The 25,773-nt window shown below is 37.5% G+C and overlaps 2 protein-coding genes across 3 annotated transcripts; one reads left to right on the top strand and one right to left on the bottom strand.

Annotated features, from left to right (window-relative positions):
• Nucleotides 1-15,416: 15,416 nt before the first annotated feature.
• On the top strand, nt 15,417-20,704 carry ppp1r14ba (protein phosphatase 1, regulatory (inhibitor) subunit 14Ba). 2 transcript variants are annotated; one of them, XM_019063880.2, is made up of 5 exons: nt 15,417-15,507; nt 15,640-15,836; nt 19,716-19,799; nt 20,106-20,138; nt 20,303-20,704. In XM_019063880.2, exons 2-5 carry the CDS (start codon nt 15,645-15,647, stop codon nt 20,384-20,386), a joined length of 393 nt encoding a protein of 130 aa, XP_018919425.2. In that variant the 5' UTR covers nt 15,417-15,507; nt 15,640-15,644; the 3' UTR covers nt 20,387-20,704. The 2 variants fall into 2 exon arrangements, with proteins under 2 accessions (XP_018919425.2, XP_018919424.2); XM_019063879.2 differs by lacking the exon at nt 15,417-15,507 and having other exon boundaries at nt 15,546-15,836.
• Nucleotides 20,705-21,722: 1,018 nt separating this feature from the next.
• fkbp2 (FKBP prolyl isomerase 2) lies at nt 21,723-23,661 on the bottom strand. Its single transcript, XM_042710942.1, has 6 exons — nt 23,508-23,661; nt 22,920-23,080; nt 22,728-22,840; nt 22,354-22,400; nt 22,227-22,262; nt 21,723-21,930 (listed from the first exon to the last, which is right to left on the bottom strand). The coding sequence occupies exons 2-6, from the start codon at nt 23,076-23,078 to the stop codon at nt 21,869-21,871; spliced, it is 417 nt and encodes a 138-aa protein (XP_042566876.1). The 5' UTR covers nt 23,079-23,080; nt 23,508-23,661; the 3' UTR covers nt 21,723-21,868.
• Between the last annotated feature and the right edge of the window lie 2,112 nt (nt 23,662-25,773).

The following is a 25,773-nucleotide window of genomic DNA, read 5'->3' as shown; positions in this document are numbered from 1 at the left end:
CTACAGCTTCACTGTGTCAAGCTTTTAGCTCTATTCACTACTGAAGGCACTGCGTCATTGAGTCATGTGGTTGTGTTTGAACACAACATGGGTGCCTTGATATCAACAGTACAAGGTCTCTAGGCCATACAGTGGGTCTGTCACTGAGTTTACACTGACAAGATGGTTCAAAAGTTTGAGTTTTATTGGCGATAAATTTGGTTTTTTTACCCGTGAAATGTGATCCCCTCACTTACGCCACATTAATCCAGAGCTGTATCTAATTATCCAAGCACTTACCTCTCCTGATAGCATCGACGCCACCTAATTTGCGTTTATGTGCGTGGTTAATGGATAATGTATTAAATTCCTGTTCAGTTTCAGTTTGCTCTCTTTAATCAGTGTCCTCCATCTGCTCCTTAACTAATAAGACTTGGTTCATTTCCAGTTAGCCAGGAGTTAAACTAGTTTAGTCAGCCCAGCTCTCTATCCCATACTTTTCTTTGCTAAGTGATACAGTGATTATGGGTTTCAGTTTGCAGATATTACATAATTGTTTACAAGGGTGTAATGTATCCCCGTTTTCCTAGCTATCAGCCATCTGCTTGGCCCAACCTGGGACACATGCTATAGGAAATTAAAAGTTTTAGCTGTAGGAAATTCTGGTGTTGCTCACTATTATGGGCCCCAGCAGACCAGTGCTTCAAACTTTTAAAGTGCGTCATTTTAAAGAGTTTGCTGAAAAGTGGTAAGAGGGAACGCATAGTCCCATTACCTGATTTATAATGATGCCAGTGGCCAAATGCACCATTTTACGACAACATCATTGGCTTAAAAGAGGCTAGGCTGCTACAGCCCTCCATTTTCTTGAATGATAAAACATAGAGGTCCAACAAAAGCCACAGTCAGCCATCTTTGGAAATGTTGTAAGTGCTCTGCTCACTTTCTTACACAATGTGTGACGCGAAAGTGGGCGAAACAGATGTACATACAGTCCGCATTTATACTGGCATATGTGTATTTATACATTCCAATGATACCAGATTAAAAAAAGCACTGAGTGATGTATTTTAGTGCTTCTTGTTGCTAGGCGACGTCTTAAAAGAGTCATTGTCTTTCTGTCATTATGTTGTCTGGTGTCAGTGCTCAAGGGTGGGTGGAGGGGTATCTTTTGGAATGTAATTACTTTATAAGGTCACTCTCGTCTCTCTCCTAATATCTGGCCACACATGGTTAATGAACTTAAAAGTTCCATCCTAATTCAAGGACAATCCTTAATTAAGAACCTTAAATTGCCCCTGAGAGTTTTGCGTCATATTAATATAAGCTTTTGCTTTGTTGAGAGCAGAGCAGTGATTGATCTCCCTGAGGTAAACAGATTTAAACATAGCAGTCATAGTTGCATCCAAAATGATTTTGTTTTTTTGTTTTTTTAACAGATTTAAAAATAGGATTCAACTACAGAGGATTATGGTGGTGAATCTCCATGTAATGCTCAGTAGCCTGTCGATAACCTTGAAGGTTACCATATGAGATCATATCATGCTAGAAAATCTGTTTATGTGTACCGGGAAGGACCATTTCTTGTGGACTAAAGCATTTTGACTGATTTATGATCAAATAACAATAGATGTGCATAGAAACACACTCAAATTGTTCATTGTTGGGCGATCTGTGCCTTTAAATGCATTTCCACACTCATTTACTGTTATTTGATATTTAATCAGTCTTGACGTAACCAAAACACCCTCGCATAAACAAAATGACCTTGAATATCTGATATTCATAGTCTGCCATAGCATGCTCATTTCATTCTTGTATGTCAGAGCGCTTGAGTCGTGTGAGAGTCCTGGTGTCACATGTGCTCTCTTGTGATACTTCAATCTTAAAGCATGTCTTTTCTATGTGTGTGCATTCGTCTTCTAATATTGCATTTCTCTTTAATCACAAACATTGAAATATTTACAAATTAAATTAATTGTGTTTGGTTTTGTATGTATTGCTATTTGATAAATTACTGTTTTAAATTACTTTGTTTTTTTTTTTTTTTTTTTTCAAAGCCAAGTGTTCTTTACTTAGTTATATGACACTATTGTTGTCTTGCGATATGTTCTGTACTGAGATAAATTTATATTTTGGGTAAAAAAAAACAAAAAAAAACAAGTGCTGCATAGAGTACTTTATCATCATCTAAATAACAACAATAACAACAACAAAAACAACAAATAATTTATGTTCTCAATGTTGTATCTAAAAGTATGTATGAGGGAGAAATGTGTGATTTTATGTGAACTCATTAAAGATGTAATGTGAAGGGAAACTGCAGTATTTTGCCAAAAGATGAAGGATGAGGCTCTGTTTGTAATATGTAAAACTTTGTTTCATATTTAATTTATTATTGAGTACATTAAAGTTGGAATTGTATATTACTTACAGACTTTTTTCCTTTCTTTATTATAAAGGATTTGTTTCTCTCAAGCATGACAAAAGAAAACGAAACACCTCTGTTAATCTATTTTCCATTGTTTCTTCATATCAAACTGTAATGTTCAAGGTAATTGACCCTTTGCTAGGAGTTTGATTGACAGGTGATATGACCAATCATAACACAGAATCTGCCATTTTGTCTGACAGACAGACCAGACAGGAAAGTAGATTTATGGTTAAATTATGTCCGCGGGTTGAAACAAGATACTTTCTGATGTTCATTCATGTTTATTTTGTGCTATAACTAGTAAAGAGGAAGAGATGATCGGTTCACGTGCTGCTTGAACTGAGGCACTACCGTGATCTGTCATGACACATTAAAAATAGCCACAAAACAGTTTTTATTGTTTAAATTTCTAAAAAATAGACACATTTTGAAAGCTGAGGCTTTGTTTCATACCAAAAGTATCCAGATTTGTCTTGTCTGTCGGCGCATCCTCAGTTTCACTTTTTCCTCTGTGATGTATTTTTCACTGCATCATGTTTGGCGTGAGAGCACCATTGTTTGTCGGACATAGCAACAGTAACTAAGATGGGGCGGGTCTTTGCAAAGAGTCAATTAGCTGTATAATCTAACTGCAATGTAACGTACAGAATGAGCATTTAGAGGTATTTTATAGGCTGTGTGTTGTTTAGATATTTTATATTAGACATTTTAAGTGCTTTTTGTTCATTTAATGAAAGTCATTGGGGCCCAAAACAACACTGGTCCCAATTTACTCTAATTGTATGAACAAAAACAAAATGCATTTTTAAATTTTTGTATGCGTTCCACAGAAGAGAGAAAGTTTTGCCATTTTGGAACAACATAAGGGTGTGTAAATTGAACATCTTTGAAGTTTTAAAAGAGTTGTATTCATTTCCCAAGGTTTGTGAGGGAGGGTTTTTTTATGACTCAAAAAACTTTTATCTCAAACGATCAAGTAAAATTTTGATTTGTCATCATGACCCGCTTAACGAATCTATGCTTGAATGGTGATTTTCTTTTCAAGCTCTTGCGTTCTCCAGAATGTTTGACAGATGGCTCCTGACTCGGTCCCATCCCCCTGCAGACCAGTGAACAGCGCAGTAGTACAAAACAGTCATTAGAGGAAAAGAAAGGAAGAAGGAAGACAGGGGAGAGGAAATGCTGTGGAGTGGAGAATGTAAATTACAAGAATAGAACAACACTGTAGATTACATCACGGGAAGACAATAGGGGGGAAGTACGGTTTTTAAATAGTTTTTTTATTTGGTTTGTTCATTTGAGGAGCTACAGATATCTCAGCAAGTAAGAATATGAGATGTAAAATCAATTTAACATGCTCTCATTTATTATTGCTCAGGAAGAACCATTCTGACAAGCGTCTGTGAAGGCGCAGCAAATGTACTATTTGCAGTTGAGTTGCCTCTAAAAAACAGACCACAATGAGAGAAAGTTTCTTCAACTATAAAAGATCACAGCCATCAGGAGAATGAATAATTGATGTACTAATTGATCTTGCTAATTGAACTTTTGTATTGTTGTAACTTTAAAGTGCGCATGAAATGAAAATTCACTCTGTCTAAATTAAATTTTTAAACAAGAAACCTGGCCCACAATCAACTGCAGTCTCACATTCAAATCCGCCTTCATCCAATCAACAACTGATGGATAGAACCAAGTCCTACCCCTAAATTTTTAATATGTTTTAATCGGATGTACATCACAATACAGAGGAAAAAATCTGTTGCAACTTCGATTTCATCGCAATTTTACGTTTCTCTCTAACATACAAGATACATAAAAGATACCAAAATTCCAATATATTCTGTTTATGTTTCCAGATAGATTCCATTATGTGCACTCTCAATGTCTATCCCCGCTGCAAATCATCCATATATACTCCCCCTGAAAATCATCTCGTTTCTTCTAATGTTGAAAGTAAATCAGTCAACATTTTCCAGTGTATGACTTTTATTTATTTATTTAAGACTTATGACATTTATATTTTCCTGGACATTGCAGAGAGCTAGTGTTTTATGCAGTGAGGAAATTTAAGAGGGAAAAAATGCAATAAAAAGAGAAACCGTGATCTTTATTGGAAACCAGAAATAGCTAGCAAAAGCAAAGGCCAATGTTCAATAATGCATTTGAACTGAAGCACATTTCCCTCATAACAATGCTGTCGCTCTTCACTTGAGATCCTTGGACCTCTTCTGAACTGAGTTATATTCTTTCTCCTTTCTTTCGCTCTCCAACTTTGCTTTCTTTTTTGAGTAGATCCGCACTCACAGCATCTGTTTTGTATGTGTCAGCACGTGTGCCATTGTGCTAAAAATTAATATTATTGAATTGGACAAGATGTTAGCACTGATAGCAGGTACAAAGCGCTTTCATATGCCACTACATGTGCTAAAGGTTATTATTGTTGAATTGGACTTGTTGTTTTCTTTGATAGTTGGTAGAAAGAGTATCTTCTTGATCGAGGAGGAATCAGATGTTCATTGTATTCAGTGACAGTCTGTCTTAGCAATCAACAGCTCTATTTTCAGATCGCTGGGGAGACAAAAAGAGACACAGCTGCAGTGAGAAACATTACAGTGGCAATTTAGTGTCATCAATCACAGCGGTTGTGGCGAGAGATTGGGCTGAAGCGGGGTCAGCTCACATCGTGCTTCAGAACTCATCCACAGTTGTTACTGGAAATGGATTCCACTCTGGCCAATTACAGCCGTCATGTTGTATCTTACAGCCAGATTTGACTTTGGAGAGCTTGGCTGGATTGGTGGCAGGCCTGCAGGTAAGTACAAACACCAGGATTGTAACTAAACTGCATTTCAAAGCATGCAAAGCACAATAACTGCTAATTCACAGCTTACAGCCTAATGTAAAATGTCTAAATCATCAAGAACCTTGACATCTAACCAGCAGATAAACAATTTCACTAATTTAGCTCACCATCGCACTGCGCTTTGCAGGAAATAGAAAAATTCTTTCTATTATTGTAATAAGAAATATTACATTATATTTATTGTGTGTTGTTATTTGTTGTATGTTGTTTTTTTTTCTGTCTGGTTGGTTGAATGTATGTGAAAGAGAGTGAGGCGGAAATGGTTGGAATTAAAACGATGAAAAAAAGGAATACGAGGTGGGAGGAGAGAGAGAAAGGGATGCCTGTTTCATAAATCACTAGCTCAGGCAAGTTAGTCATCACATAGTGTCAATTCAGGGTGAGGATGATTCACTCTTAGTGCGAACTATCACTGTAGGCTTTCTGAACGCTCCTGAACTTTCTAATATTAGAATACAGTGAGAAACAGAGCATCACTTTGCCTGCTTTTTGCGGTGGTTGTTCCAGCTCATCGCAAACAATTTTGTCTCTTTGAAAGTGTATTTATGTCGCTTGGAGTGTGTCATAAAACTAAATAATGATACATTTATATAGTGCTTTTGTCACACTCAAAGCACTTTACGGTGAAAGTGGAGTAATCTCTTCTACCTGGATGAAAATCTGTCACACACCACATATCAGTGGAGAGGAAAGGAACTGTTACAGTCAATACGAGTATATGGCCAACTGACAATGCCAATGGGCAAATTTGGCCTGAACACCACAGTTACACCCCTAAACCTTTCCCAGATAGCACATGCGTACATCTGTAAGATGTCTGTTAAAGATCGCTTCATCTGGAAAGCATCTGTTGTGTACAAACACCTGGTAGACATCTTTCAGATGTCAGTTTTACATTCATTCTAAATCATAAACATATGAAATACATCTTCTAAACATCTATTTGACATCTGATAGAAAACGTCCTATAGACGTATTACAGATGAGCAAACACGAGCAAATGCGTCTTGCAGATGTAAATGCTAGACGTAAAATAGACATCTCTGTGATGTACGTGTGCTATCAGAGTTGGGTCTATAGTTTTATTACCGCAGTATGGCAGGACCTCAGTTTAACAGCTCATTTAGCATCCGAATCACTATACTGGCACCAAGTGCCCCCTGCTGGTATTACTAACACCTCTTCCAGCAGCAAAAGGGGTCATATGATGCAATTTCATTTTTCATTTCTCTTTGGAGTGTTGCAAGCTCTTGGTGCATAAAGAAGATCTGTAAAGCTGCAAAGTCTAAAGTCTCAAATCCAAAGAGATATTCTTTATAAAAGTCAAGACTTGTCCACGGCCTTCTAAAACGCCTCATTTAAACACGCCCCAAAATGTCTATGTCACTGTGTGGGAAGATTTGCATAACACCGCCCAAATGTTCACGCAAAGAAAGAAGGTGGAACTTTTATTCTCGCCGTAGTATTGTTGTTGCCGCCACCGCCATGTTGTGGAGATGCTGTGTTTCGTTGTGAAAATGAAACTACTTTGTTTGGCCTTCCAAAAGAGGACGATATCCGCTTGGTCATGCCTAGAGCTGATCTGTGCTGGTCACTGAGGAAAAACCTCAACTTCGCGCTTTGGATCGCCGGATCGGCTTTCACTGTGGATGAAGCGGAGTCCACCCCAGGGTCGTCACATGTGTCCATCATCGAATCCGCCGGCCGCACCATTCTCAAGTCCACCGGCCGTTCCTCACTCAAGTCCACAGTGTGTGATGCTGTGTGATGCATTTTATGGAGGACTGTTTCCTGAACCTGCAGACTAGCCTACAATGGGTCTGTGCTCAAAGGCTGTTCTATAAAGTGAGGCAGTTCCAACTTTGCAAGGACAGTCTGGTGCTTCTGACTCACAGCCTGTAAGTACATGTTTTATATTTAAAGGATTGGCCACTGATGATTCAAATGCGAGTTTTGAGCAATGTAGAGTAGCGCTTGTTGTTTGTCGTTTCTCCCATCATGAATGCAGACATGTTTTTATGTTTACGCAGTGTGATACGCAATGCAATGCGTAAAAACACAGTATAAGTCATTATAATCAGTAATTATGTCAAGAGGTCAAGAGGCATTTATTTATCAGTTGCATAGTTAACACTGGGGAAAACCTTGTGACGAGGCTCAGACATACAGTGACAATAACAGGACATAAACAGACATAGACGTGCGTGGAGGGCACTGAGATTTTGAGTGACTTCAGTGACCATAGGCAGAACAGACACAGAGCATTATATACAAATAAGTGGCAGTAACAGATACAATAAGAGTAGCCTGTGTTAAGAGTTATAAGTAGTCCTGAGGTACTAATATAGATTACTGGGGTAGAGCAGTGTGTAAAATGTCATTGTAGAGTGTCGGAGAGCTACATGAAAGAAAATTAAAGTGGCAGTGCAGATGCAATAAATAAACTTAAGAGCAGCACACATTCCGATTTTGTATTTCCGAGTATAGCAATGTCTAAAATGTCATTGTAGGGTGTCACAGAGCTACATGAAGGAATATTAAAAAAGTGTCCGTGCAAGTACAATAAAAGTAAACTTAAGAGCAGCATGTATTCCGGTTTTAGAGGAAGGATAGCTGGTTGTTAAGCAGTCTGATGGCTTGAAGATAGAAGCTGTTCTCTGGTTTTAGATGGAGGATAGCTGGTTGTTAAGCAGTCTGATGGCTTGAAGATAGAAGCTGTTCTTCAGTCTGGTTGTCCGTGATCAGATGGATTGTAAGTGTCTGCCAGATGGCAGTGTGGCAAACAGGTGATGAGCAGGGTGAGTGCAGTCCTTGATGATGCTGCGAGCTTTCCTCAAGCAGCGAGTCTGATAGATGTCCTGTAAGACTGGGAGTTTATGTCCAATGATGAGCTCTGCTGTTTTCACCACTCGCTGAAGAGCTTTGCGGTCAAAAGAAGAGCAGTTGCCATACCATGCATGCAGCCGGTCAGAATCCTCTCTATAGTGCATCGCTAGAAATTTGACATGATGTTAGAGGAGATGCCAAACCTCTTCAGCCTCCGCGGGAAGTAGAGACGCTGACGGGCTGTTCTCACTATGGTCTTTGAGTGTAGGCTCCAGGAAAGATCCTCAGAGATGTGAATGCCAAGGAACTTGTAGCTCTTAACTGTCTCAACTATCGCTCCATTGATGTGAATGGGAACGTGACCCTCTCTCTGTGACTTCCTGTAGTCCACGATCATCTCCTTGGTCTTGCTGACGTTTAGTGAGAGATTGTTATCAGCACACCATGCTGTGAGTGCATTAACCTCATCTCTGTAGGATGTCTTATCGCCATTAGTGATGAGTCCTAGGATAGTTGTATCGTCAGCAAATTTGAGGATGATGTTAGAGCTGTGCTTAGCAGAGCAGTCGTAAGTGAACAGGGAGTACAAGAGAGGACTGAGTACATATCCCTGTGGGGCACCAGTGCTGAGTGTAAGTGAGGAGGATCTGTGATTGTCAATTCTAACCACCTGCGGTCTGCTGGTCAGGAAGTCCAGGACCCAGTTACATAAGTGACTGTTAAGACCCAGATCTTTCAGTTTGGCTATAAGTTTGGTAGGGATGATGGTGTTAATGCAGAGCTGAAATCAACGAACAGCATCCGCACATAGGTGTCTCTTCCCTCCAAGTGTTCCAGGGCAGAGTGTATGGCCATTGCAATGGCGTCATCAGTGGATCTATTTGAGTGGTAAGCAAACTGGAATGGGTCCAAGGTGTCAGGTAGAGAGGAGGAGATGTGGGAGCATATTTTCCCACTGGATGCAACAAATGCCTCGTTTGTAATGGGTTTTATTGGTTTTGTCTGGTCGTGCCAGGAGACAGCATCACAGTATGCTAAGGGGTGTAACATTTCCTTCACATGCTTGAGGTATTCAGCCAATCACAACGCACTGGATAGCTGGCCAATCACCTCACCAGCACACCTTGCTTTTCAGAACGTTGAGTTTTGTAAAAATAAACGCGTTTCAGAAAGGCGGGGCATAGAGGATAAACAATAATGTACATTATGTGGAAAATAATGTGTTTTTTGAACCTTAAACCACATAAACACATTTCATTACACCAAAAACACAACATAATGTTCTTTTTAGCAAAGTCATATGACCATTTTAAGCAATCAAATTACAGGTAAACAGTGTTAAATACAAGTGTAAACAGGGTTCAAAACATTTTGAGGCCTACCATTTTGGCCACATTCGGAGGTGGTTGAAAACGCACGTGACCACAGTGCATTCAGTATAAACTCTCATGTGGTCAAAGGCATTCTAACAAGTGTGAAGGTCTGCCTACTTAACTGTCAATCAACTAATGAGACAAAACAAGGATTTAAACCGGTTACGTGTAATCTTTGGAGAAGCTGCATATAGAATTACATAAAATTACTTAAATGTGCAACTGATTGCTCAATATGCCTGTTACACTCTTAATAAGTTAAAAACTGTCACTGGAGCAATACCCTTTCAAAAGGTGCTAAAACGTACTTTAAAAGTTCTAGTATGTTACCTTAGGTTACACATTTGTACCATTTAGGTACCATATGTACCACATAAGGTACAAAGATATAGCTTTTAGCTTTTGACAGCTTTGTACCTTTTTTCTGAGAGTTTAGGGTAAGATGCCCTAATGATGTGACCATAGACAAAATCTTGTCTCAAAACATTTTATGGACATGCTATTCTTAATTTCATCGTTTGTGAGATTTAGTGTGGCAAAACAGAAAATTGTGATTATGACATTGTATTATGCTGAATAAAAGCTCTTTTGTGTTGTTTTGTTATTGAGGTATTTGTGGACGCATTAATATTTTTAGATTCATGGAGTAAAAAGTGTTTACTGTCACAAATTGACATCGCCAACTACTGACCTGACATACATAATACAGCATGTTTAGTTTTCATATGCATGATATTTAGGAGCTTCCCAGGTGCACGTGAAGACCTCATGTATAAAATGTTGCATAGAAATCATGTTACATTTGATTTAAGATAATTTCTCAAATGTGTGTACATGCGATTCAGAGAAACAAGCATACTCTCAAAAAAAAGTGCATGTTTTTTCTAGATGTGAAATCTATAAATTGCAAATGACCTTAAAATTGTGTGCAGCTAAATGGTTTCAGATCTCTGCCTTGTAAACTCCCCCTAATTAATGTCATTGGCATATAAAAGAGCACCTGTCAACATCCAAACCGTTAAGGAAAAGTGCATGTGTCTGCTTAGAACTTGATGTGGCGCTATACACTTTTCCACATCAAAGACTGTTTTATAAATCCAAACATTGGTATGGATTTTTTTGGTACGTACACTCTAAGATCAAATCTGTGCATACATGCGTTTTATCAATGAGGCCCCAGGAGTAAACAGTGCCTTATCAGTCTCACATCCAGGCTTCCCATCTAGGTTTTGATCAGGCTCAAGTCTGCTTAGCTTCACTGGATATTCTGCAGGATGAAAGCTGCTGTCTAATTTCTGTCAGAGCTTAACATGAATGTCTTGAAACCCCACACAGAATGGTCTTAGTGCTCTCCTTGACTGACAGGTCCTCAAAGAAGGGAACATGGCCCTCAAGTGAGACAAGATTAAGGCTAAAAGGCACCCTGCTCTGGAAGATTTCCCATCATGCCTCTCCCAACAGCTCAGACTCACTGAGGATAAATATATAGAGAGAGAGAACTGAATGCACAATTTGAAAGTTATCCAATACTTAAAGCCAATGGCAAGTGGTTATGCAACATTTCATGTTGCAGTTGGATTGTTTGGAAGAGCTCTTTCATCTCAAATACTAACGCTAAACTCCATTATAATCCCAAACGGTTTGGAGAAGGCAACATGTACCAGCAGTCAGTTCTGCCTTTTGATTGGTTTTGTGGTGACTGTAGAGTGAAGAGGAGCAGTTGTGAGGGAGGCCCACAGGACCCAGAGCTCATAATCCAGAGCTGGTGTGTGGCACAAAGGGGGCACTGAACCAGTTACATGGTGCATTAAAAAGAAGGATAACGGCCTTGTTGGCAGCTACTTGTATTTCATACAAGGTCTGCCCTAGAAGCAGTAAATCACAGAAGAAGAAATCTAAAATTGATTAACTGAGCATTTTCAGACAACAGTGGATTTTACTGTATGTGTTTGGCAGATTAGGTTTCGCTGTTGTTCAATTTGTTCTGTAAACAGAGAGAAGTGCCTGTAAATGGATCCAGGATAATAATTCTGGATGGGTCTTTTTTGTGTGTTATTCACTGTGAAGTAGTTAAAAATGCATTTGTTGTTTTTTTTTAAGGGAAGTTGTGGCCTAATGGTTATGGAGTTTGACTCCTAACCCTAAGGTTGTGGGTTCGAATCTCGGGCCGGCAAAACCACGACTGAGGTGCCCTTGAGCAAGGCACTGAACCCCCAACAGCGCCGCAGCATAAATGTCTGTTCACGGTGTGTGTGGACTTCGGATGGGTTAAATGCAGAGTACAAATTCTGAGTATGGGTCACCATACTTGGCTGTATGTCACATCACTTTCACTCACTTTTTTTCACTTTTATACTGATCATTTTGTTCCAAATGTGCATATGCATGACATCTTTTTCTAGTTTGACAGTTACTCATTAATCTGTGAAGAACACCTTGTTTTGTCAAAGGTCAAATTGCTTTCTCATTTGTAAGTTTTAAAACAGCAGCTCCAATTCCAAATTACTGCATTACATAATGCCCTCTCCTCACCAATGTGGTTTACTAGACACTATTCACTAAAATAAAGTGAACATAGGCTGCCCTCTAGTGATAGAGCTTTATAGAATTCTGTTGAAGAGCAGTTTGAAAACCTTTAACTGTAAGTTTTTTTCCTGGAGTACATAGTGTACACAACTGGTCAAATGTTTGGAATGATTAAGATTTCTTTTCAAATAAATTAATATTTATTCAACAAGGATACAGTAAATAGATAAAAAAAAATTTGTTTAGAATGTTACAAAAAAAATATCAAATTAAAATAAATACTGTTGTTTTAAACTTTCTGTTTATCAAAGAATCCTGAAAAACTGTTTAAGATAAGTTTTCTGATTTAAACATTGATAATAATAATAAGAATAAGATTTTCAAAAACATTAAATCATCTTACTTATCCCTAACTTTTGAATGGTATAATATGCAATATACACGGGTATAGAAAATAATCATATATGATCCAAATAATCATATATATATATATATACACACACACACACTACTGTGCAAAAGTCTTAGGCAGCCAGTGCTCCACGCAGAGGTCTGATCTCACCATCATCCAGTCTCTCCGTCACAAAATTTCACTGAATTATTACATTTAATGGCAAAAAGAATGTTATTTCCTAATGACACACTACAGCAAAAGATAGAAATAACAGGCTTAAAACCAGTTGGGTGTTTGTTTTTTTTTTTTTTTTTTGGTTTGTTTTTTTTTGTTGGTGAAAATAGGATTATGATGGGCTTAGGTTGGATAATGGTGTACTAAGATGGCTAATGGCCTAAGACTTTTGCACAGTATATATATATATATATATATATATATATATATATATATATATATATATATATATATATATATATATATATATAAACAGAATCACTGAGTTGGAAGAAAAGGATCACCCTTGTTGAACCACCTTTTGCTTTAATTACAGCCTTTACTCTGTTGGGATATGTCTATACTAACTTTGTAATATTTGCCGACTCTTATTTGCAGAACTGCTCAAGCTTAAGTAAATTTGATGGTGAGCGTTTGTGGACTGCAGTCTTCAAATCATTCCACTGATTTTCAGAGGGGTTTAAGTCTGGGCTCTGACTAGGTCATGCAAGGCCACTCATCTTATTCTCTTTCAAGTTTAAGTTCAAGTTCAAGTTGAGCTTTATTGTCATTCCGCTTCATGTGTGGACATACAGTGGAACGAAATGTCATGCCTCACAGGACCACGGTGCTACATAAATAGTAAACAGTATATAAGTATATAAGTAAAACAGTATAAACCTATACACATCTAACCTACTGACAGATTTTGACTTTAAATACTATATATAAATGTTTACCTATACATAAACTAAAAAATACAAACTATACAAATGCTATATTTTTTATACATAATTTAATTTTAGTCTCATCTGCCTCAGAGTCTTCAAGGTGTGTTTTGGCGTGACTGCATGTGGCCTTTCTTGATGAGTGGCTTTTCCTTGCAACCCTCCCATTCAAGCCACATTTGTGGAGAATTTGTGATATTGTTGTCACATGCACACAATGACCTGAAACTGCTTCCGAGTTACTTGGTTGTTATAAGCTGCACTGAGTAAACACAGCTGGATAAAAAAAAAAAAGACCTGTGTCTGTCTTCATTTCAGGCTGCAAAGCAACAAAATTTGATTATTTTAAAAGGGATGATTCTTTTCTATACCTGCAGTATCACACCATCAAATTGTGGAGGTCTATGTTAATATGATAAGCCTTTTTGGTAACTTTTGACCTTTTATTATTGAAGTTTTAGGTTCATACATTTAAAAAAGACAAGCCTTAAATCTGTTGCTAATTTTAAAAACTTGAAGTAGAAAGAGAAATGTGCACCCTTGCATTCTTTCCACATGAAAGATGATCCAAATAGCATTACAGCTGCAAAACTATTTAAGTTAGGATAGGAAATGTGTTTTTCCAAAAAAAAAAAAAAAATATGTGATGCACATTTCTGCTTTTATTAATTGCTCTGTTTATCTTGTCTTTAATGTTTCCATTGTAAGTGCGTTACTGCAACAATTTCTTTTATGTTCTGATTTTATTATTCATTTTAATAGTTCTGAGTAAAGTTACAAGATTAACCCACAAAAATTTATCATTTTTAGTTTAATTGCAAAAGTCGCAAAGTATGTCGAGTTGAAACTCTAAAAAATCGAATAAAAATATATTTAAATAGTTAAATGAGTGGAAATGGAAAATATTTTACTGTTTTTAATTGGTAAAATGTATAAGTATTTATATTTATGATTTATATAGGCTTATTGTGCAGTATTTATAAGTTAATAGGCTTTTCATCATACATGAATATCTGTAGCCATGCAATTACCAAATCAAATAATAGCCTAATAAAAGTCATCTAAAAGGAAAGTTTAAATGCACAATCAAATAGCTTGAGGCCATTCAAATTCAGGTTATGCAGAAAGGATGGTGATTTAATGGAATTAATGAACCAATTAGGGTTGAATAAATTACATCATGTTGGATTTTACGATGGAACGAAGAGACGGTTGAAAGAGCACTTGGCACGAGCGCAGTGCACAATGTGAGAGAAGAGAAAAGGCATGGAGAGAGAGAGAAAAAAAGTTTGATTTGGATGGAATAGTCCACATGAAGGAAAGAGGGGTGGCCTGAGATGGGGAGCTGTTTAAAACGATATCTGTGACTGAAATGATTGTGTAACTTTATAAAAACCGAGATTAACTATTAACCTATTGTCTATTAGAACAGTAGACACAGCCTGCATAAAAACTAAAGGGAAACATTGGCGTGGTGGTGTTTCATAGTGATAGGAGGTCCGATTTTTTTTCGTGATTCGGTTCTTTTGAACAGCTCGTTTTAAGAAGGTTCAAATGCTTGCTGTTTATTACTGTGCCAACCTTTAATTGCATTTCTAATTTTTTTATTTTTTTTTTATTGAAAAGTTGTTTTTTTGTGACAGATGTCATACAGTCAATCTGTATATTCCCAGAATGATTTATTTGTAACATTTCTGCTAAATGTAATGGCTTTTAAAGTACCCTACAACAATCAACAGTCGACAGTCAAATCTTCAGTCGGCTCAAAAATGGTTCACAGTTCAACTCTGCAGTGATGGCATACTACGTCTACATTTGACTATTTCTTAAATATAAAAGTGTAGTGTAATGGAAAATAGAGTACAATAGTTTGCTAGTAGCGAGTCAGTCCGTTTTATTGAACCGCCTTTACCGATTTATTAAAAAGATCCGACTCTAATGATTCATTAATTTAAAAGATCCGAAGGAGTCGTTCACGACATCGCTAGTATATCAGCGCGGACACTTGGAGGCGCCCTAAAGCTGTTCTGTGACAATTGATGGTGATGTTTAGGTTTTGTGGATATTGATTTTGATAGGTCACGGAATTAGTCTGATGAATTATTGTTTTCTGTACTCCTTGTATGCCTGATCCCAGTCTACCGGCGCGGACTCCTTGTAATCTAAAGGTCTGTTCCATTTAAAGAAAAGGGGACCCGGCACTTTTTTTCCAACATGGATGTGCACATGACCAGCTATCTCTTTTGAATTGATGTTCTAATTAATTAAACCATTAAATCCACCTCATCTTTTTTTATTAGGGACAATGGCAGCGGTAACAAGTCCGGAAACGACACCTCAGCCCCGGGTTTATTTTCAAACACCTCCCGGTACCGAAGAAGAAGTGCCACAGAAACAAGGACGAGTGACCGTAAAATATGACAGAAAAGAGCTGAGGAGGCGACTGAATTTGGAGGAGTGGATAGTTAGCCAGTTAATGAATCTGTACGACTGCGAGGTAGGTCACAAAACACTGTCAGTGCTTTGATCGCGTGCAGTCCTTTGTTGCAAGGAATGACAGCTCTTTCTTTCCAGTACTCGAGCACCGGCATTCCTCTCGTTACATCTGTCCTGTCCATTTTGCATGATAATTGTCTTGCTTTGATAAATTGTTGCTTATTAAGAGCAGCATGGCATGTTTTTTATGTCTTGATTTTTAATCGATGTTGATTTTATGGTTATGCATTTACACATGGAAGGGCGTGGCATGATAGAACTACAGACAAAGCCATAAAACAAAGGTGAGCCTCATGGATAGGTGCTGCGAGGGGAAAAATGAGCACCTAATGCATCCTTTATGCATTATGCATCCATTCATATTTATTTCATTGAAAAGTGGTCTTGCCTCATATGTTAATGTGACAGATCTATATGAGCAAGGAGCTCCAGCTGCATGAACAAAGACATGGATTCCAATCCCAATATATTGTCTACAGATGCAAAAAACCCAGGTATCACTGATTATGATTTTTATATCTATTGCACATATTTATAGTAGGTGACACTGGTCAAGAAGGGTTTTTTTTTTTTTTTTTCTTCTTTGTAACCTCCTGGGATGTTTGGAATCACCCTTCTAGCCATTGTGATGATGTCATCTGTTCAGACATGCAAAGCATGTTTCACTTTGAGCTTGACTTAACCTCCAGGGCTAATATAACTGACCTAGATTATGTGTCATGTAAAACTAGGCAGCTCTTAAGATGAGATTTTTCTGAATGCTCTTTTTAGCCCAGCGGTAGGCCTCATCCTGAGCTAAATTCCGGCTTTGGGAATCCACATTCGCTTTGTCTCATTGACATACTACAAAGTAGCCGAATCCATTGGATTTGCTTGAGAGCCTCTGACTTGGTTTGTGATGAATAGTTTTTTTTTTATGTCTGAATACAGTCCTACGCATTACTGTGATATTTGAATAATAATAATGGGGAGAGGAAAATGGAAGCACACATATTTGAACCCGTGAAATGTCATCTGAATCCCACAGGTTATTTGTATAATAATGTGGTCTGACAGGAGAGCTCGTCCATTATATTGCTAGTCTCAGCAATGCTTGGTCCAATTAGGTTGATGTTTAGAATGCACATCTTAAATCACAACTGCCCTCAGCAAAAACTGAAGATAAATGATTGTACCTAATAGGATAACCATGTACACTGCCAAACAGGTTGTGGCCTTTTTTCAGAGTAGCATGGACGAAAGTTGGCTTAAATGTGATTTTGTTAAATGATTAGGTTTGTGAGAATATTGTGTGCCTTTAATGGCTGTGTTTTCCAGTCAGGTGTACATCTTCTCTTTGAGCTCATGTTATTTAAATGTAACTGATTGTAGAGCAGTGAAAGGAATATGTGATGGATGATGTACCGGTCATTATCGCAAAATAAAATGTTTTATATTGTAACTGTATGACAGCAATAAATTCATTAACACAAAATTTCATGATAGAAGAGGTGCTAATATGCATCTTTAAGTTGGAAATCAAGTACAAAGATGTCAATAGGATAGGAAAAAAATGGATTGTCATTATTGATCCCTGATTTGACAAGAATACCATGATTGATCAGTCAGAAGTAAATATTCTAAAGAGCCTCAGTCCTATTACTGATTTATGAAGTGCTGCATTAGTCTGTAAGTAATAGATACAAGAGAAGATGTTTTACTTTATGAGTAGCACCTCTGGATAGGCTTTGGTCAGCTGTGGTGTGCTAGAGGTACTCTACAATATGGGTCAGTGTGAAGGTATTCATAACAGACCTGCTATCTTAATTTCTGCAATAGCACATACACTTGAAGAAAAACATATGACAGTTCCTTCCACGGCTGCTCTTCTGGAATGTCTCAAAACTTGTGACAATTCCTACTAATGGAGCTTAATAGCACTGCAGGAACGGCAAAATGAGAGTGAATCTTTGATGAAAAGGAGTGTGACTGCAAACTAGCTGCAATAAGACATAAAAATCCTGGGTTTTACACAGCAGAGGCTAAAGCTGTGGTTGTGCTTCCATTCATTTACCGTGTCTCAATCTAAGAAGCTATCATACTGCTTTATGTGGATAGAGACACAATGTTGTCTTTGTAAGCTGACAGGAAGTGAATGGAAATTGTTATTTTTACAAGCACACAATAAGTTGCATGAGGTTCAGCCCATCCTGTTGTGCAGAGAGGATGTCATGCATAAAGGCCAGCGATGGCTGGATTTCTGATCTCAGAACAAAAAATTATGCAAGAATAGTACCTTTAGGAGTACAACAGCTTGTGGGGGGCATCTCTGTATCTTATCTACCCCTAAAAGGTTTACCTTAAAGGGATAGTCCACCCCAAAAAAATGAAAACTGTCACCATTTACTCACCTCATTTTAAACCTGTATGACTTTCTTCTGTGAAACACAAAGGAAGATATTTTGAAGAATGCTGGCAGTTCCCAACGGTTCCCACTGACCTCCATTATATGGACAAAAAATATTACAAAATCAGTGGGAACCAAACATGATTGATTACCAACACTCTTCAAAATATATTTTGTGTTCTACCCAAAAAAAAAGAAAAGTCATGCTGGTTTGGAATGACATGAAGGTGAGTAAATGACGACAGAATAATTTTTTTTTGGGTGGACTACACATTGCTACTCTTAAAGGGATAGAGGTGCATATTGATACCTTAAAGGGATAGTTCACCCAAAAATGAAAATTTTATGTTTATCTGCTTACCCCCAGGGCATCCAAGATGTAGGTGACTTTGTTTCTTTTAGTAGAACACAAACCAAGATTTTTAACTCAAACCGCTGCAGTCTGTCAGTCATATAACGTAAGTGGATGGGAATCACGGCTTTGAGAGTCAAAAAAAATACATAAAACCAAATTAAACCCTGCGGCTCGTGACGATACAATGATTTGTAAAGACACAAAACGATCGGTCTGTGCAAGAAACTGAACAGTATTTATATTGTTTTCTTACATCTGATTTTCACCGCAATGTCTGAACTGTCCTGAGCGTGACCTCAACAGCCTGCGCGTGACGCATCTTCTTTTTCTTGCTTTATGGTGGATCGCAGATTTATAAGTGCATTACCTCCACCTATCTCTCAAGTGGATCATTGACACTCCTAATTGAGATTGTAGATAGCGTGTCAATGGTCCACTTGAGAGATAGGTGGCGGTAATGCACTTATAAGTATGCGATCCGCCATAAAGCAAGAAGGAGAAGACAACGTGTTGCGCAGGCTGAAGAAGACGACGTGAACATGCTCATGGCAGTTGCGGTGAAAATCAGAGGTAAAAAACAATATAAATACTGTTCAGTTTCTTGTACAGATCAATCGTATTGTGTCTTTACACAATATATCATCACGAGCCACAGGGTTTAATTTGGTTTTATGTATGTTTTTTTTGACACTCACAGCCGTGATTCCCATCCACTTACATTATACGACTGACAGACTGCAACGGTTTGAGTTAAAAATCTCCATTTCTGTTCTACTGAAGAAACAAAGTCACCTACATCTTGGATGCCCTGGGGGTAAGCAGTTAAACATCAAATTTTCATTTTTGGGTGAACAATCCTTTTAAGGTACCAATATGCACCTCTCATTGGTATACAGTATATCGTACAAAGTTGTCCCCTGTGACAAGCTGTTGTAACCCTTATTATAAATAATAGTCAGCCAGCCCTTGTTGGCTGCATAAACTCTCTGAGATCAAGAGATGTTTGCCTGATTGATTTCACCTCATACTGGGCTACATAGTTCATGACCTGACCGCTGTTCTGTAGCTTGTGAATTATTTACATTTTTCACAGGAGTCCCCATTAACATCTCTCTCATCAATGGTTCTGTATTTTGCAGGAGGATGAGGTGCCTGAGCTGGAAATAGATGTGGATGAGCTGCTGGATCTGTCCAGTGATGTTGAGAGAGCCATTCGAGTGAAGGTCTGATCAGATCTTTAATAAATTTTAACTTGATTCTGTTCGCTTCAGATATCTCCTCGTAAGAATATTAACGTTACTTGATTATGTTTGATTAAGGTATTTTGTTGTAGTAATATTATGACATTTCATCTGCAGGTGCTTTGACAGTAATCCTTCAGCTCGCAAGCTTCTTTTAAAAACTGAATTTTAAGCCAAAGAGATTTATTTCAGCGTTTTGCATCAGCTTTCTGCTTTCATTGGTACACAGTTGGAAAAACAGCAGATTAGTCTGAAAGGCATTAAATCTCTTTCTATTTTTGTTTTCAGATGCTGCTGGTCGACTGTTATAAGCCTAATGATGTAAGTGCCATTTGGAATATTAATAGCATTAGCAATTACCTTCATTACAGGCGGTCATGATATTCTCAGAGCCACCGAGTCACTCATTACAATGCGATTATGCTTCATTTAAATTATACTCTGGACAGAAATATTCCCATAATTCTCGCTCTGGTTACCTGCAGGATTTTGTAGCGGCGTTGCTGGAGAAGGTCCGAGGGATGCAGAAACTTAGCACCCCCCAGAAGAAAGGGGAGCTGACGCCATGAAGTCACCACAGCTCCTCCCACCACCACAAAACCAACCTGTCACTCCAAACCCAGAGGAGAGATGCAGGCATGCAGACCCAACCACTAAACCACAGCGTCTGTCAAATGGAGATCAATGATACGAGTCCAGCCAAGCCAATCTCAGCTGCAGGTTGAACACTCCAAACTGTTTTTACTTCGTCTTAGTACTGTTTCAGCATATATTACATGTAGAGAGTGTGGTAGTGTCCCTTTAGCTTAAAACTCCTGTGGTGATTTAGGGAAAGGATTCGAACGGTTGATGTTACAGTTTCACTGTTCACTAATATAAATTTTTTTTAGGCATTTAACTTGGGTAGATTTGTCAGATGTGTATATGTATTTGATAGAGATGATTTGTTTTTTTTTCACCCTTTTTTTTGTGTGTGTGTCTCTCATATGTTGTCTTTCATAAGGGCGGAATAATTTTTTGTAGGCCAGAAAATAGTAGTTTTTAGGTGTGGGGTTGTTGATGTAATGTGGGAAGAGGGAGGGGGGATGAGAATTGTGAACTTGTGTTTTGTAAGCCATTTTTAATCTACCATTTTTAGGGGAAAAAATGACAGGTCTGTGTTTAGTACTACTGCTTTTAGAAATCATTTGACTGAGGAAAATGAAACTAGTTTGAGGATGACGAGTAGCAATACTGAGAGTGAATTTGCCAATTTGTTACATCTGATATTTTTACAAATATGAAGATGAAGAAGGCTAAGAATGAACATGCTTTGGTGGTGTAGGCCAAGGTCAATGCTAAATGAAGCTCAAAGCCCGCATATCTTTTGTAGATAAAATGTTTATTCAATTTCAAGTGAACACGATTTGAGAAATGCATATGTTGATGATCAGAATTTGTTGGAATGACAAAAACTGTACTGTGTGCACTCTCACAACCAAATACATCTAGTAAAAGGCTCGCAAATAAAGAATGGTGCTACATACATGTCTGAAAAGTGGTGTCATTTGTAATTTTTTTTTTTTGAAAGGGAAACGTACAACAAAAAAAAAATTTAAAGTTATTACCAAGCTTCTTTTGATCCTGTAAACTTTTAAATATCTGAAAAGGGTATTTAAAGTGACAGTCCACTCAAAAATGAAAATTCTGTCATGTAACTTATACTCAAGTCATTCCAAAACTGTATGACTTTTTTTCTGTAAAACACAAAAGCTGATATTTTGAAGAATATTTGGAGTCTTCAGTTCAATTGACTTTTTTGTCCTTGCAGTGGAGTCAATGGGAACAGAAAAATATAGTTTTCTTTCTTGTTTTTTTGTGACTTGAGTGTGATTAATTGATGACAGGAGTTTTTTTTTGTATGTGGGTTGTCTCTTTCTTTAACACTAGAAGTTACTATGTGGGTACTGTGGACACCAGTACAGCAGTGTAGCACGCAGCTGCAGTCGTTGATCTTGCTGCAAACACACTGACTTTAAATGCTTAAGACTGACAGGCCCACAAATCTGTCACTATAAATCAGATCTTCTCTCAATGCTCAGCAGTTCTACTTCAAAGATGAGTGTGGCACCACCTAGTGGGAAAAACAGATTTGCAAAGTGAGACAGTGTGGTACAGTATATAGTGTGGTTATAGATTTTTAGAGTGGGTTGTTATTCTGTTTTTGTTTTTGATTTGGTAGTGATTCATATATTTTTAAGAGCAGCTTAAGTGTCCAAATACATTACTAATACTAGTCAAGGTGAATGAATGGATCCCTTACAAATCAAGCTTTAATTTTTCATTTAGTGTAGAAAAATATTTAATATTAAAGTGCTTGATATCAGACTCCATGTTAAGAACCAAAGGAAGGATTGTTGATCATTTTACCTGGAATTTTAGGCGGAGCTCCTCTGTCGCCATAACCTGTAGTTAAACAGTCACATATTTGAAGATGTGGTCTAAAATCATACGTTTTTGATGGATTTTGAAAATTATATTTCCATAACATACTCACCAAGCTCAGAGGGAATAACCAGCTTCCTCTTTTCACCCTCACACATCCTAAGAGTAAAGAGAAGGAACATCACATGCTGTAAAGGTCTTTTTTTATATAAGTTAATAGAAGGATAATACAGGAAATCACAGTGAAAGAAAAAAGGACTAAGATGTTAAACTCGAACTCTATCACACTCTAGCCTGTTTGCAGACCACTAGGCCACAGCATCAACACAAGCATATATATCGAACAGTTTCACAATGGCTCTTAAATCTAATCTGCTAATTCCTATTTATTAGACTAATTTTAGGTTTATCTCTTTAAATCCTAATCCTGACTGATGTTTGACAGAATCTTAGATCATCTAGAAATGCAGTAGCGCTGCCGCTCACCCCAACAAACCCTGATCCCAGCCCTTGATGACCTGTCCCGTGCCAAGAGTGAAGGTGAAGGGCTGATTCCTCGGTATACTGCTGTCAAACTCTGTCCCATCCTCCAGTTTCCCCTGCAGATAAAAACAGACAGTTAGAAGATGACATTTTTGGCCATTAATAATATTTAGGTCAGAACAGTCAGACACTTACAGTGTAGTGCATGTTCAACACGTCTCCCTTTCGGGACTTTATAGGACAGTTGTCCACTCTTTTCTTGATTCCAATCTGTAGTTTTTTCTTTTCGGACCCTTGCACAAGTGCCATGGGGATGGACATCAGAGTGACAGCTAATACCAAATTAAGTCTCATGTCTGTGGGAAAAGGTAAATCAGAGCTCAGAAATGACATGAATGAAATTAACCTCCGACCACAAAACAGTGCTCATCTCTGCGCATGCGTATGCTCTCCACACAAAAGTACACGTTATCATGTAATTGGCTGTTTGAAGCAGAAGCCTTCTAAATGAGCTTACACTTATCTATAAGGTGCATTTTAACTAGCAAAACACGCTAATCACAGCAGTTTTGTTTTTTGTTTTTTGTAGCGTGCTGGGTGTATTTTAGAGGAAGTTTATAGGATGACGGCTACGCTTTTCTGCTGAACCGTGTTTATTAGGAACATTCGCTTACTGTATCGTGTTGTATAGATTAACGTTAGCCGTCTACAAGTAGAGACGCCTGGGATAATTCTCTGTTGTAGTCATTTGAACGCTTAATTGGTAGATAAAAATGCAATTACCTGTAATATATTCGTCCCTGCTGAATCTCAGAATGACTCTTTCATTAGGAAGTGACGTCAGCAGGCCTGGATTGCTTCCTACTACTAGGTTTGCAAAATTCAGTACGTCATTCAAAATCGAAGAGGGTTAAGAAATTAAATTATATTAATTAAAAAAAAAAAAAACTACACTGTCAAATCAATCGCGATGATATTTTGGGTAGCTTTGAGGAAATACTGGGGTGGTGAAACGGGACTTTTATTTTGTTTGTCGCTACGATTATAGAGCTTGCACACATGAGGGCGCTATTTCCTCATCAATTACTTTCTTATTTGGACAACAGCTAAATCCCAGTGATACACTTTAAACACGTTTACGATATTTTTATAAAGTCGAACCGTTTTAAAGATTAGGAGTGAAATTAGTCAAATTAGTAATTTATTGTGTAGTGCAAAGTGGGTGTCAATGTAAGCAAGTATAATGTATAATGGCGGCTATATATATATATTCTATATATATAGCCGCCATTATACATTATACATTATACTTGCTTACATTGACACCCACTTTGCACTACACAATATATATTTATCTATATATATCTATATATATATATATATATATATATATATATATATATATATTCAAAAGAAACTGGCTTTTGAGGAACGTGTATTCGTATGTTTCTCAATTAAATGTGTATTGTCCTGCATTATATGTTTTGCCCCCACTATAAAAATTACAGCAATCTGATCTTAAAGTACTAAGCAAAATAGAAGTAAGCATCTTACTAAGACATCTTATTGGGAGATGTAGATTAACAACTGATATTTAGAAATTTATGTCTGTGGTCTGATATAAAGAATTTCATTGCAACCAATCAGAATTGCAATATATATGATCTAAACAAAACTGCATATATTGCTCAGTTTGGGCCTCTAAATAAACCAGGGTCATTTTGTTCCTTCTCTCATTTGAGCTCCATATTTTTTATGATATTACTACTATGGGTCATAGAACCAAATCAGATATGATACAAATCATAAAACACATATCTTTTCTTTTTAGATTTTCTTTTGCATACAGAAAGTTTCAATAAACTGCTCCATAAAAAAAAAAAAAAAAAAAAAAAAAAAAAAAAACAGACTATTATTTTATAAGACAGGCTTTGAGGATTAAAACTACAAGTGGCAGAAATCTTTTCAGGAAGAGGGGCACATATTCAACCTTCACCCTGAACAAAAGCATCACCATAATCACTTCATTCATCTCTGTCTGAAGGTTTCTCATTTCAATCCCTTGAGTCACATGTGACTGTACTGTATGTGACTGCAATAAAAAAAGGTTTCCGTTGCTGTGGGTGACCAAAGGTGGGCAGGCAGCCTTCTTCATTCTGTCGTTTGACTCTCTCTCCTGTGGCTTGTTTCAGTGAGACGGACTGAATGCAAATGAGTCAGCTGCTCTCCCCAAAATCATCCCCCTTCTCTTACTGCCCCGATAAATCACAACAGACTCCATCTATGGGCGGACGTGTTACTTTTGACCTTAACTGAATAAAGATTACAGGCTTCAGCAGATGTGCAGTATAGTCACACTGTGCCTACCAAATGTCGCCATAACAGATTGTTGGTTAAAATTAATTGAAGACTGTGTGTTGCCTCGACAATTTGTTCATGTTTTATTTAAGAATTAAATGCTGCTCCACACTTAGGTACAGTTTGTTTGAATGCTTGCATTTGGAAGTTTGTAACTTACTATAGCAGATACTGACCCAATAGAGAAAATACACAAAGACCCATCCTCAAAGGTTTTAAAAAAAACACCTTCCCAGGTTCTCCTGTTCTTCTTACTGAGCACAACAGTGACTGCACACTTTTTCTATAATAATAAAAAATGAACTAATAATAAAATAAAATAAACCCATTACCCTACATAGGACACATTAAAATAAAATAAAATAAAACAGGTGCAATGCACAAGACTGTTCTTTTATAAGGAAATGAACTGTGCAATTCATATGTTTGTTATTTTTTATGGACATCTTTTTTCCAATTACAGACCAATTTCTCTGCTTCCCCAGTTCTCGAAAATTTTGGAAAAACTATTTGTGTGTAGGCTAGACAACTTCATAGACAAACATAAACTATTGAGTGAACATCAGTATGGTTTTAGAGTAAATAGGTCAATGGCAGTGATGGAAATGGTAGAAGAGATTTCCACTTCAATGGATAATAATGAATATACTTTGGGGGTATTCCTGGATTTAAAAAAAGCTTTTGACACTAT

Source organism: Cyprinus carpio, chromosome A21 (assembly GCF_018340385.1).
Source record: "Cyprinus carpio isolate SPL01 chromosome A21, ASM1834038v1, whole genome shotgun sequence".
Lineage (NCBI taxonomy): Eukaryota > Metazoa > Chordata > Actinopteri > Cypriniformes > Cyprinidae > Cyprinus > Cyprinus carpio.
Note: the sequence above shows the minus strand (reverse complement) of the source record. Positions and strands in the feature narration are given on the sequence as shown.

What these genes read in the sequence shown, in the direction of transcription:
- ppp1r14ba (XM_019063880.2), top strand. Translation starts at nt 15,645, where the DNA reads ATGGCAGCGGTAACAAGTCCGGAAACGACACCTCAGCCCCGGGTTTAT. An exon ending in TGAATCTGTACGACTGCGAG is followed by an intron (nt 15,837 to 19,715) that starts GTAGGTCACAAA and finishes TGTATTTTGCAG; the next exon opens with GAGGATGAGGTGCCTGAGCT. An exon ending in AGAGAGCCATTCGAGTGAAG is followed by an intron (nt 19,800 to 20,105) that starts GTCTGATCAGAT and finishes TTTTGTTTTCAG; the next exon opens with ATGCTGCTGGTCGACTGTTA.
- fkbp2 (XM_042710942.1), bottom strand. Translation starts at nt 23,078, where the DNA reads ATGAGACTTAATTTGGTATTAGCTGTCACTCTGATGTCCATCCCCATG. An exon ending in GGTTATTCCCTCTGAGCTTG is followed by an intron (nt 22,263 to 22,353) that starts GTGAGTATGTTA and finishes GTTTAACTACAG; the next exon opens with GTTATGGCGACAGAGGAGCT. An exon ending in AGCTCCGCCTAAAATTCCAG is followed by an intron (nt 21,931 to 22,226) that starts GTAAAATGATCA and finishes TTTTCCCACTAG; the next exon opens with GTGGTGCCACACTCATCTTT.